This window comes from Cetorhinus maximus, chromosome X, assembly GCF_964194155.1.
Source record: "Cetorhinus maximus chromosome X, sCetMax3.hap1.1, whole genome shotgun sequence".
In the NCBI taxonomy this organism is placed as follows: Eukaryota; Metazoa; Chordata; class Chondrichthyes; order Lamniformes; family Cetorhinidae; genus Cetorhinus; species Cetorhinus maximus.
This window is the reverse complement of record NC_135917.1, coordinates 8,514,040-8,527,386: the sequence shown is the minus strand read 5'-3', so window position 1 is coordinate 8,527,386 and position 13,347 is coordinate 8,514,040. Positions and strand designations below refer to the sequence as shown.

The following is a 13,347-nucleotide window of genomic DNA, read 5'->3' as shown; positions in this document are numbered from 1 at the left end:
GGACCAGTCCCCTTGGGCACTTTATAAGCTAATGGCTGGGAGCAGAGGTCTTCACGTGCATGAAAGAACGTATATACAGGTCACACCCATCGACATGAAAATTCAACTGGTAGCTGGGTGGCAACATTAAGAAGGCACTATCCTGTTAGAAGCTTTAACTACAAGAATGAAAGCCAGCTATAGTATAAATGAAGTGTCAGTCTATGCCCTGCATCACTGGATTACATGCACAGATTGGCGTTAGCATCTGTTGCTGGTTCAATTGTTTCCACAATAATGTAATGCCAATGAGACGGCTAATTGAGGTTAAATGAATAAATTAGGCTGGAATATTTCATCCGTACTTGGAGCAAGTTGACAAATCAACCCCTCCAAACCAGATTGTCAAATAATGGCTGCTTCGTAACTGCTTCAATTGTTTTAATTCTCAGTTTCTCTCTTGAGGAAGTCCAGGGGCCAGAAGCTTCTACTTTTCTCTAATATTTTATGGTGTCTGCGTCTCTTTAATAGCAACACCAGTGTTGTTTCATTTAACCTATCCGAGCTTTAAATATACAGAAGTAGTATGTGGCAGAGGAAGATGGATCTTACGTTGCACCACAGAATTGTTCCTACGGGTTTGTTAATGCTTTGCTGTTGCTGCTGCATCCAGTTATGTCCCTTTACTTAAGTCGTGACTTAGTTGATTTGATATAAAGAAGAAATTAAGCATTTTGGTTAAATCTTGTTGCACATATCAAGTTCTTTAAAGACGCCTTCAGTTAGGCGCAGGCCACATGTCCTCGCCACCACAGTGCACTTGAATGAAGTGACTCAGCCCATCAGGTATGAGAGCGGGAAGGACTTGGTGGTTTAGTTTCCTCAGAACCTTCTCATTTCTGCAGCTGCTAAGTTCAAAGTGACCTCTGCGTTTCTGCTCACAGGATAGAAGTCACAATCGAAATTGTACCAAAGCTGCATACCTTTATCCCAAATTATCCTCTCAGCAATTCTGATAGAGGTATTCAATCTGTTTATTTGGCCTGAGCTCATTAAGCATTCCTACAATATAACATTAGCCAGTGTAATTTTGATCCTCAAATCTTTTCCCTCCCAAATAATGGAAATTAGTTGAGGCCCAGCGAAAACAGACTAAACGTGCTTTACACATTCATTCCTATTAACTGTTAAACTTTCCATATTTATTTTTCGGGGATCTCTTATCCAATTTAATTCATTCACCAGCATGAACTTTATATTTTACATTGAACAAATGATGCTGCTAATGGCATTAACGGAACTTTTAATGGGTACTACTCTCCTTAAGGCTGCTTTTCTTGTTAAAGCCCTGAACATAACAATTAAGCTGGTTGTACTGTGGATCGTTGCCACTGAAGGGCATATTAAATTTGGAAGGGGTTCTAATGTGCAAAGCAGGGCCCTGGCTATAGTCTGACAGTGTCCAAACAGGTTAACTTATCTGTGATGCTGTTGAGGGTTGATATGCCACTTGGCATTCTCTGAATTTAATATATGCAGCTGAATGGGAATTTTTGCAAAATTATAAAACTATCACCAATTCAAAATTAGTTCCACAACAGATAGGATTATATACCACATTCAGAGCTCTTTGAGTTCTGAGCAGCTATTTAATAAAAGCATATAGCAGTGCATCAAAAGGATGTCTTTAGCAGCCCTAGCTGCTTCCTAAATAAATCCACTGACTACAACGCCTTAGCACAATTGCCAGTTTCTGCTGCATTAGCTGATTTTAATTGGCTTCAGTGCCTCTGGACTGGGGAATGAGAAAATTATTCAGCCAGGGTTCTCACTGCCCAGTGGCCCCTGAGAGAAAATTGCCCGTGCGATGCCATCAGGCGAGAGTAGATTGGGTTAAAAGCAAAATACTGCGGATGCTGGAAATCCAAAACAAGAACTGAAAATGCTGGAAAAACTCAGCACTTCTAACAGCATCTGTGGAGAGAAAAACAGAGTTAACGTTTTGAGTCCATATGAGTCGAAACGTTAACTCTGAGAGTAAATTGGGCTTTGCCTGTGGTCCAGGGGCCTGCTGTCATTCACTGTCCAGGCTCACATGTGAAGAATGTTCACCTTGGTGAGGTTTGGAGAGGTGCCTTCATCAGAGTAAAGGGGTTTCTTCTTTTAAATAATAGGGGGAAAGTCCAGCTTTATGTTTTTACTGTGGGTGACAGCAAAGCCAAGCCTGACCTGCACTTGTCTGATGTCCATACACAAATTTAACAGGGAAGAGAGAAAGCTTGCAAAATTTGGACTTGGGAGCTAGAAGAAGAAAGCTTGCAAGAACTATGATTACAACGGTATTAATAAAAAGAGAAGTTGCAATGGATAGAGAGAGTTTTAGATGAAGTGAATACCTACCAAACTGCTGGTAACTTGCTACTGGAGTCATAGGTCATTACAGCACAGGCTCATCGATTCCATTTCTAACTAACATGTTACGACAATCCGGCAAAAGGTCATATCATTCCTCCAAATATATTCTCCATATTACACTGGAACAATTCTCGCAACATTTACCTTCCGAAAGGTCAGCAAATGGTTGAAATTTCAAATTCTTCTCACCATTTAGTACAAAACATGAGGATCACTCAAGAGTCATAGTAATTACAGCACAGTAGGAGGCCATTCAGTCCATTGATGCCATGCCAGCTCTCTGTAGAGCAACCAAGTTAGTCCCATTCCCCCCGCTCTATCCCTGTAGCCCTGCAAGTTTATTTCCCTCAAGTGCCCATCCAATTTCCTTTCGAAATCATTCATTGTCTCTGCTTCCACCACTCTCGGAGGCAGCGAGTTCCAGGTTCCTTCACTGTTACTGGGTCAAAATCCTGGAACTCCCTCCCTAACCGCACTGTGGGTGTACCTACACCACGTGGACTGCAGCGGTTCAAGAAGGCAGCTCACCACTACCTTCTCAAGGGCAATTAGGGATGGGCAATAAATGCTGGCCTAGCCAGTGATGCCCACACCCTGTGAAACAATAACAAAAAACACTTGCTGCATAAAAAATGTTCTTCCTCACACCCCCCTGCATCTCTTGCCCAAAACCTTAACTTTGCCTCAATCCCCTTTGCTTCAAGGAGAACAACCCCAGCTTCTCCAACCTAACCTTGTAACTAAAATCCCCTCATCCCTGGAACCATTCTGGTAAATCTCCTCTGCACCCTCTCAAGGACCCTCACATCCTTTCCTAAAGTGTGGAGAGCATTACTGGACATAGTACTCCAGTTATGGCCTAACCAGAGCTTTATAAAGGTTCAGCATAATTGCCTTGTTCCTTCCTTAAAAGAATGCAAGAAATTAAAGAACAAGAAAAACTCATATGGGCCAGACGTTGGTGAATTAAAATGAGCCTGAGATCGCATAACTAATTATTTCAATTTGGGTTCCATATTTTGATTAGGATGCCAATCATTTATTGCATCAACCATCTTGAAATTATGTTAACCTTTGATGCAATATAATTTATTTTAATTATTCATTTGAGTTTTGAATCATTACTTGGTGTGGCAAACAGGTACTTTGGAACAACTAGACTGTAGTATAGGAAGGATACAGGGTAAGCCATTTAGGACTGAGATGAGGAGAAACTTCTTCACTCAGAGGATGGTGAACCTTGGTATTCTCTACCACAGAGGGCTGTGGAAGCCAAGTCACTGAATATATTTAAGAAGGACATAGATAGATTTCTAGACTCTAAAGGTGTCAAGGGGTATGAGGAGAGAGCGGGAGTACGGTGTTGGGATAGAGGATCAGCCATGATCATATTGAATGGCGGAGCAGGCTCGAGGGGCCAAATGACCTACTGCTGCTCCTATTTTCTATGATTCTATATAATAGAGAATTGGTGTGGTCTCAGTGGAATTTGGTCTATATCTAACAATGGATGACTGCTACCTAATAAAATATGTAATTTCACATTTTTTGGATTAATTCTTCTCAGGGTGAGGGCTGTTTGTGCATGGGGAATGGAAGGTTTGATGATTTCAGTTATCCTATTTTAGTACCAAGCACTCTCGGGCTAGGGCCAAGTGTATCACAATTAGATACATTTGAACTCTGCTTCAATACTCTACTTCACCCCACATCTCAGAAAAGCACCTCATACACCGCAAGTGTGGCATTTTTCCCATTTCCCATACCAGCCATCTTATGGTTTCTTGGTCAATTATTGTGAAATTAGGGGCAAAATTGTGCTGTAGAGCCACACACCTAAAGAATTGGATCGAGTGTCCAAACCCATTGCACATAGCCAGTCCCAGGCTTGCTTAAATAATGAGTCATATTTGCCCTGCTGTTAGCTATTAATGTTGCAGCAACTATGCCTGTTTAGTATAAAATAACCAGTTGTTAGTAACCATTAAAATAGTCTCCACCACAAGCTTTTTCAACAGCCTTTTTAGTTTGATGAGCTCAAGCATTGTTATTAAATCCGTTGACATGATTTGCACTTAACACTGCTTGCTTTTTGCATGAATTATTTGTGGAATGCAACTTCTGTTCTTCTTGTGAATGTGTGAGATTAGCATTCTTCAGAGGCTGGCTATAATGGTGTACTTCTTTCTACAGGCTTGAAGACTATTGTGGGTGCTCTAATCCAGTCTGTAAAGAAACTTTCCGATGTAATGATTTTGACTGTATTTTGCCTGAGTGTCTTTGCCCTTATTGGACTCCAGTTGTTTATGGGCAACTTAAGGCAAAAATGTGTCATTTGGCCACCCAATCCATCATATCTTAATGCCACGGATGAAAATGGAACGAGGACTTTTGACTTCACTGAATACATTATGAATGACAGTAAGCATTTTCTGTTCTTAATACATATTTCTGGTTTTTGTGAAGGAAAGCTATGTTTTCATATTCTGTGGTTGTTTTGTGTCATAAGTTATTTCTACTGGAAAGGAATTATCAATAGTGCAATGGCACGATCGGTTGTTATGGCGATGTGCAATGCCTTAGAATGGCTGGGTTGAGTTTTGAGCCTGAGATTCCTCACATTGAGTGATTGATTTTAGATGGCTCTATAAGATTATGCAAATGTTCAGAAACACGAAAAAGAAAAGGCTATTAGGCCTAACAAGCCTGCCCTTTTTAATAAGCCCCATCTTTTCCCCAAATTCCTCAAACCCAGAAACAAATCTAATTCCCTCTTGAACCTTTTCTATCTCCCTGCCTCAATGGCCTTTCTTGGTGATGTATTCTACAGATCTATTCTTCTTATGTTTAGTAGCCTTTGTCCAAATTCTCTTCGTATTCCTAAACTTGCGTTACCAGCTATTTGAAACCAACAGAGCAGTGAACAATATGGCTGGCTAGAAATTACGCTGCATCTATATTCATACATCAAAGTGTTTGTGCAAAACTCTTTCTTCCACTAAGAGACATGAACATGCTGCATTCATCCAGACACTAGAGAGGGAACTAGGAATAACCTGTCAGATTAGTGGGTGGACAAGGCACTTGTAGCATCCAAAAGACTTTTTTTCTTGGAAAGTAAATAATCCTTTTTTATAAAAAGCAAACATGTCATTTTGTCTATTAAGAAGGCTTCACAGTATTAATGAGTGCTTTTTGGATAATTTAGGAGGAACTAAAGTTGGGTTCAGAATGTCGGAATATGACTAACTCCTGGTGCACAGGCTTTGCTTAGCTGCAAAGCTCCTTGTGTCTAAAATGAGTCACTAACCATTGGTCAGTGTATCCTGGGTGTCTGTATCCACCCAAGTTTTGCTAGGAACATGGATTGCCTCATAAGCCATGATTCGATCTATATAATGACCGTCTCTTCATAGTGGGAGAAATGTGTGAAACAGTTTGGTCGTGCCATGATTTGTTTTAACATCATCAGTACTACGTGAAACAGAGCTTTGCTTTTGTGCGTTTGGGAGGAGAACATTTGCAAGGTATATTTTGCATGCTGTCTGATGCTGGGAACAGGGCAGAATGTGATCTGGCTAAGAAGGGCCCACTGATCTCTATACTCCCCAGCAAGATACCACATGTGAATGAGATGCACAGGTAATATTGTAGTTGCAAATAAGTAAATGGCAAACTTGATAAATTACTTTGCATAAGTCTTCACAATAGAGTAAGAGGATAAAATGTCAGAAATAAGAGGAAAAGTAAAAAAATAGCAAAGGCAGACACTTAATATCAGTAAGCAAAATGGTAATTGTGAAAATAATGAGACTGAAGATTGACAAATCTCCAGGATCTTTGGTTTCAATACAAGGCTATTAAAACAAATGGGTGAGGAATTTGTAGATTCCTTAGTCGTGATCTTCCAAAAGACCCTTGATTCAGTCCCTTAGATTGGAAAATTGTCATTCTCACTCCATTATTTAAGAAGGGTGGGAAAGAGAAACCAGGAAATTATAAACCTATAAGTTTAATATCTGATGTGGTTACTGGAATCTGCTATTTGAAACAATGATTGCGCACTTGGCCAAATATTAACTGATGGGAGACAGCCAGTGTGCATGGTTAAATTTTTTGAGGAGGTCACTAATGTGATGGATAAGTGATTATCTATATATTCATATTATTTATGTGAGCTTCCAGAAGACATTCAGTAAGGTTCCACATAAGAGACTGTTAGCAAAGCTGAAAGCACAATTGGAATTGGAGGTAACCTATTGGCATGGATAGAGAATTGGGTTGGAGATAGGAGACAGAGTAGGGGAAATGCATGTGTACTGCAATTGCCAGGATGTGACCAGTGGTGTTCCTCAGGGATCTGTCTGAGGGCCTTGGTTATTTTACTGTAATTGTCAAACCCTAACAACACTGTGAGTGTATCTACACCACTTGGACTGCAGTGTTCAAGAAGGGCAGCTCACCATCACTTTTTCAAGGGCAATTAAGGATAGGCACTAAATGTAAGCCTTGCCAGTGACACCCACATCCCATGAATGCATTTATTTTTGTTGAAAAAATGAAGGAATAGAGAGCCGTATATCCAAGTTTTCTGATAATATATGTTTGATGGTACAGTAAGTAGTGCAGTGGGAGCAGAAAGTTACAAAGGGATATTGACAGAACGAGTGGGCAAAACTGTGGCTGTGAGGAAGTGTGCAGTCTGTTCAATCATGTTTTGAAGTCTCATTATTTTCCACATTTTCACTTTGGATTTAAGAAAGATGGAGCAGAGTATTTTCTCAATGGTGAAAAACTAAGAACTATGGAGGAGCTGAGAAATTTAGGGGTCCATGCACAGAAACCACTGGAGAAAAAAGGACAGACACAAAAACAATTTAAATGGTTCGTGGAATAATAGCCTTTATCTCAAGGGGGCTGAAGTACAAAGGAGTGGGCGTATGCTACAGTTGCACAGAGCTCTGTTTAGATCCCGTCTGGTGTGCTGTGTTCATTTCTGGACAACGCACCTCAGGAAGGGTATATTGGCTTTGAGTCACAAGAATGATACTGGGGCTAAAAGGATTAAGTTATGAGGACAGGTTACACAGATTAGGCTTGTATTCCTGTGAGTATAGGAGACTAAGGGGAGATCTAATTGAGGTGCTTAAGATGATTATATGGTAGGTAGAGAGAAACTATTTCCCCAGTTAGGGGCAGTCCAGAACAAGGGGTAGTGATGGTATGTTATAGATCACTCAGGGAGTCCAAGTTGCTGTGGTAACATGCACTTTTACATGCATGTTGTAGTCTGGAGCTATGGATAGTGATGGTAGAGGCCCCAACTTTCTTTCCATCTCATGGCTGACCAGGAATCTCTCCCACTCTTACTACCTGCCATTAGCATGCGTTAGAAGAATTTACAGGTTGATAATCAACCTGTTTGGCCACATTATGAACTTAATAACCTTCCTTGGCCATTAAGTCCTGAGGTGGGATTCAAACCTGGAGCTTCTGGCTCAGAGGCAGGGACACTACCTGCTGCACCACAAGACTGCAGATCAAGGGTCATAACCCTAAAATTACAGCTAGGCCATTCAGGGGTGATGTCAGGAAGTGCTTGTTCACACAAAGGGGAGTGGAAATCTCTCCCCTAAAAAGCTGTGGATGTTGGGTCAATTGAAATTTTCAAGATTGAAATTGATAGGTTTTTGTTAGGTAAAGGTATTAAGGGATATGGATCAAAGATGGGTAAACAGAGTTAAGATACAGATCAACCATGATCTAATTGAATGGTCGAACATCAGGCTCGAGGGTAGTCCTTCAATCAGTTATACTTTGGCAAGCTTCACAACAATGAATCTGTACGAGCCTTTTGCACACATTTATGTTGATAAGTAACAAAGCATAATGTCACTGATGCAGGCCCTGAAATCAGCACATGGATTATAGAAGGATGTTCGTTTAAAATCTTTTGTTGTTGAGCCCTGGAGAAAGAGACCACCTTCAATGAGCTTTTTGAACTGTGCAAAGCACTTGATCAAGTCAAATATTGGGCTTGAGGAAGCAAAGTGACTTCTCCGGATTCTGCCATGAATAGACCTTTACAGAAATATATAATGATACATGGTGAGCCAGGTGCCTATTGATTAAAATATATATATAATCAACAAAACAGCACAATGTGCTCCAAGTTACTGAAGCAGAACCTACTCTATGAAGCTCAGAAAATAATGCATACCATGTCAGAAGAACACACCATTAACTGAATGATCAGCAAATTTATATTTTCAAGTTGTAAAAAATGCTTAAATTCATTGCTGATCCTGGTGTCCACAGAACATTAGTGCTGTATACAGTCCCTAATCTGGTGGCTGGTACTGAATCTTGAGTGAAACTTCACCGCATGTAGATCCAGTCATTCCCAGTGAGTAAGCAGTTACTGTGAATGTGTTTATTGTAAAGGGAAAACCGGTTGCCAGCTTGACCTGTGTACAACTCGAGTCCTACAACTCAGTCTACCATCAACACTGCAGCATCAATGTCCCAACATCCAGTGAACTCCCTCATGTGTTCCAGAATATAGACAAGTTAAAGGGCAGGCAGATCAAACTGCATATTGACAACTCTATTATTCGTGTTGCTGAGTGTCATCACAAGATACCATTTGATGTATAGAAGAAAATCAAGAAAAGCTGGATGACAGTAGAATGGAATAACCAAAGGTGTAATAACCTGAATGCCCAAGAATCCTAGTATACCTTGTATTGATAGGTGTCATGAAATTCCTCAAAGCTAGACTTGAAATCTGAGCATCACAAACTACTTTACAACATTTGCAACCTGCATTGGTGTGAAGTAATGCAAAAAACAAACTTCAGATATATCTTCAGCAGCAGAGGTATATATCCATGTGCCAGCCAGAAGAAGTACAGAAGAAAAGTTCAGTCATCTTGGATGGAGGCAATGATAGTCTGATATGTGCACTGAACCAAGCGGAACATGATACACACTCTCACAGCATGCATCGCAGGCTACAAGAAACTGAGCTGATGCACAAGTGAAAAGTGTGAATTTGATAATGAGCATCTAGAATATTTTGGTCTAATCCTTAACAAGTAGGGAATGTCACCAGACCCCAAGAGGGTAAATGACGTCCGCAATGCTGCAGCCCCAAGCTATGTGTCAGAAGTCTGCATTCTTTTAGACACAGTTACTTTACTTCATTCTCAGATTGATGACAATAATACTGCCATTATGGGAACTAACATCTAAAGGTAGCATCTTCAAGTGGAAAGACAAGCTTGATTGCAACCAACTTCAGATCAAGTTGATGATCTAGTTACAGTGAATCCAATGGCGATCTATGCTGATACCAGTTTGGTGGGCTCAGCAGCTACCTTATGCAAAAAAAGTCTTGGTGCAGCTAGACCCAATATCTATCCAATCATTCACTTAATTGTAGAGGATAATAGGACAATCGAATTAAGTAGGAAGTGTTGCTAATTATGTGGGCTCTACATTGTTTTCACCCATTCGTTTCTGATAAACAATTCATGGGGCAGAATTTTACATTTGGCATGCGGGTGCGTGCCGGAATGTAAAATGACGCGCAATGACGTCGGGCGTGCGTCCTGATGTCATCACGCACTGGTGCAATATTTCGTTTGGCAGACACGGCCGGAGTTGGCTGCACACCTGCTGATAATTGAAAGGCCTATTAAGGCCATTAACTAGGTAATTAAGTTGAATTTTACGCTGCTCGTCTAACCTTATGGTTGACAGGCAGGCGAAAAGGCCAAGCGGCCTTTACGTTTTTTAGGAAACCTCATCCATGAGCGGGATGAGGTTTCCTAAAGCTAATGCTGATGAAATAAAAACTTTATTTTGAAAATAAAAACATGTCCCATCTCCTGTGACACATGTTTCATTAAATTTTTAATGTCCTTATATATATTTTTAAAAAACGCTTCAACCTCCCTGAGGCATGGAGCTTCCTCAGGGAGATTGAAGCGCTCTTTCGCGCACATGCACAAAAGAGCGCTGGACCCGACTCTCCCTCCTCCCCCTGCTTGCACAGGTAGCGCTCAGCGTTACCGCTCGCGATCCACGCAGGGCGGGCCTTAATCAACCCGCCCGACGACTGGAAAACCCTGGCCCGTGGTGTTTTCAATCCCAATATTCTCCAAGCCATTGTATCCAGTGCTGGGGACTGCAATTTTGGTGTTATGATATGATCATTAATTATTGTCCCAGACCTGATCACCTTCCTGACCATATGTTACAGCAGCGCAGGTCATCTTTCTGAGAGAGCTGAGGAATTCTTAAAGTTTATGGCTCAAAATTCTACAGCCAAGGAAATCACTCTAGCTGATATCAAGCAATCAACACAGAAAGACAAACACACTGCTTCCTTACATTCTTACTTTCAGGAAAAGGAGACTGCTTTCATACCTGAAGGACTTTTTTTGTTTAAGAGTTTACATGTTCTCTTTCGGAAAATCTAACTTAACAAAAAAAATACTGTCAGTTCACATTCAAGGAAGCAAAGGATCTAATACTCAGAAGGAGCTGACACAGATGTCAGAAAAGAAGATTGTGTTTGACAAACCTGATAAGAGTTCTTTGAGAAGGTGGTGGACGTGATGCACATGGACTTTCAGAAGGCCTTGGATGAGGAGACTATTGGAAAAGATTAATTGATATGGAATTGAGGAGCAGTAGCAAATAGGATTAAATACTGAATCGAAGGGAGAAAATGGTTTCTCAGAGTGGTAGGAAGTGGCGAACAGTGTCCCTGGGATTCTGTTTTTGGGACCATTTCTGTTCACTTTGTGTATCGATGATTTGGATACAGGGCTAGAGGGAGTGGTGCCCATGTTTTCAGGCAATGCTAAAATAAAAGGCACAGCAATCAACTCTGAGAATCAAAGGAAACTGCAAAGGGATGTTGATAAGGTGATTGTTTTTCTTTCACGGGACGTGGGCGTTGCTGGCTAGGCCAGCATTTGATGTCCATCCTTCATTGCCCTTGAGAAGGTGCTTGTTATGTTTTGGGGTCTAAATGGAGTTTCCTTAGGGCTTGCCCGTTACCCTAAGAATGTTACCATAGACTGTTATTCGTAAAAACATTCTTGTTTATCTACCGATCTATATATATATCTCCATACTCTACACGAGGTTGTATTTCTGCTTCCCACCAGATCTCAGTAACTTAATTATATCACATTCCATGATAGTTACATCAGCAGTTACATTAGTATTGGGTGCTTCTGATGTTAACCCTTCACTCTACATCTTCTCCCAAGTCTTTATCTCAACTATGTACATACTCCTACATCTCCCCACAAAGGGTAGAATTTTCGGGTTGGCTCGCCGACGTGTAAAATGACGGGCGGTGACGTCGGGTGTGTGTCCTGACCTACTAAGGCCTGTTAAAAACTAATTGAAATAATTAAATGAGCTGCCCGTTCAACCTTAAGGTTGGCGGGCAGGCAAAGAGCCCAGGCAGCCTTCGCATTTTTCATGGAACCTCATCCACGGGCGAGATGAGGTTTCATGAAGTGTTTAAAAATTCAATAAAAAAATGTTTAAAAATTCATTGACATGTCCCAGCTTATGTGACACTGTCACATGAGGGGACATGTTTTAAAAGTTTTTAATTTCTTTACTTGGATGTTTAAAACTTAAACTAATCTTCCGGAGGCACCTCTGTGCCTCAGGGAGATTTCTGTGCTCTTTCACACGCATGCGTGATAGAGCGCAGGCCCGGACTCAGGGAATCCCCCTACCCGCACAGGGAGCACTCAGCGCTTCCGGGCAAGCGTCACACTGGGGGGCCTTAATTGGCCCGCCCACATAAAATGGCAGCGTGCCCCCTCACAACCCCCCTGACAGGGGGAAATTTCTGCCCAAAGTCTCAGACTGCACAGGGTTAGTTTCTGTGGGGCCTCGAATAATCTCCCTGATCTGGTTCGTATCTCACTCAGAGGTTGAGGATGAACTGCACTCTCTTGTTCAATAAGAGTGTTATCTGCCTGGGCGGTTGTAGAGTTTCTACATGTTTCTGCTTCCTTGTCTCCATCCAGATCTAAATAGTCTGTCCAAGGTTCCAAAGGTTTCCCTCCCAATGATATCAAGGCTCTTCAATTCCTTCGGATATTTCCCTGCTCCGTCTCAATTCTATAAGTTGAGGAGCTCTTTCTATTACAATGCCTTCTTTCTGTTGATCTCGTATCCACACTCTGTCCATGGGCTTTAGCACTTTCAAGTCTCATGCTCTGTGCCTGAAGTTGAAATCACAAGCTTGACTGTCTCTGTGTTGCTCCTCACCTGTCCTAACTTTCTCACGATCATCTGGAGTAATGGTAGGTTGTAGTATTTGTTGTCGAGCTGGAAGTTGTGTTCACAGCCACCTTCCTAATAACAGTTCTGATGGAGAGAACCTGTTTCTTAGCGATGAGGTTCTGTAGCTTAGAAAGGCTAAGTGAATATCTTTGTTCTTTCTCATCAATTCCTTGATTGTTCAAACTCCTCTTTCTGCTTCTCTGTTCGACTGAGGATATCTAGGTGAACTAGTCACATGCATGAAACCATATTCCTGTGCAAAGTGATGGAACAGCTCATTAGCAAACTGAGGACCATTGTCTGACACCACAACGTCCAGGATGCCATGTGTCACAAAGATTCGTCTTGGTGATGTAATGACTGCCTCCGCCATGATGCTGTGCAGTCTACTCACTGCAAACCATCTGGAGTAGTAATCAATGACGATGATGAAAACTTTGCCTTTAAACTCAAACAAATCCATTTCCTGGCACTGCCATGGCCTCGAAGGAAAAGTGGAGGGTGCCAGTGGTTTGCTCTGCTGTTGGCAATTCACTGCACATGTAAGGTAATTCGTGATGAACTCTTCAATGGAGTGACTGATGCCCAGCCATCAGACTGACTGCTGGGCACGTGCTCGGCATTAGA

At 41.5% G+C, this 13,347-nt stretch overlaps 1 protein-coding gene across 5 annotated transcripts in view; it reads left to right on the top strand.

The window, feature by feature from the left end:
* The window catches only part of LOC144672613 (sodium channel protein type 8 subunit alpha-like), a 233,689-nt gene that overhangs the window by 73,470 nt on the left and 146,872 nt on the right, over nucleotides 1–13,347 (top strand). For all 5 annotated transcript variants that reach the window (XM_078534436.1, XM_078534433.1, XM_078534432.1 and 2 more), the window contains one exon: nucleotides 4,588–4,815. In XM_078534436.1, coding sequence (XP_078390562.1) covers nucleotides 4,588–4,815 — 228 coding nt within the window. The remainder of the gene's footprint in view (nucleotides 1–4,587; nucleotides 4,816–13,347) is intronic.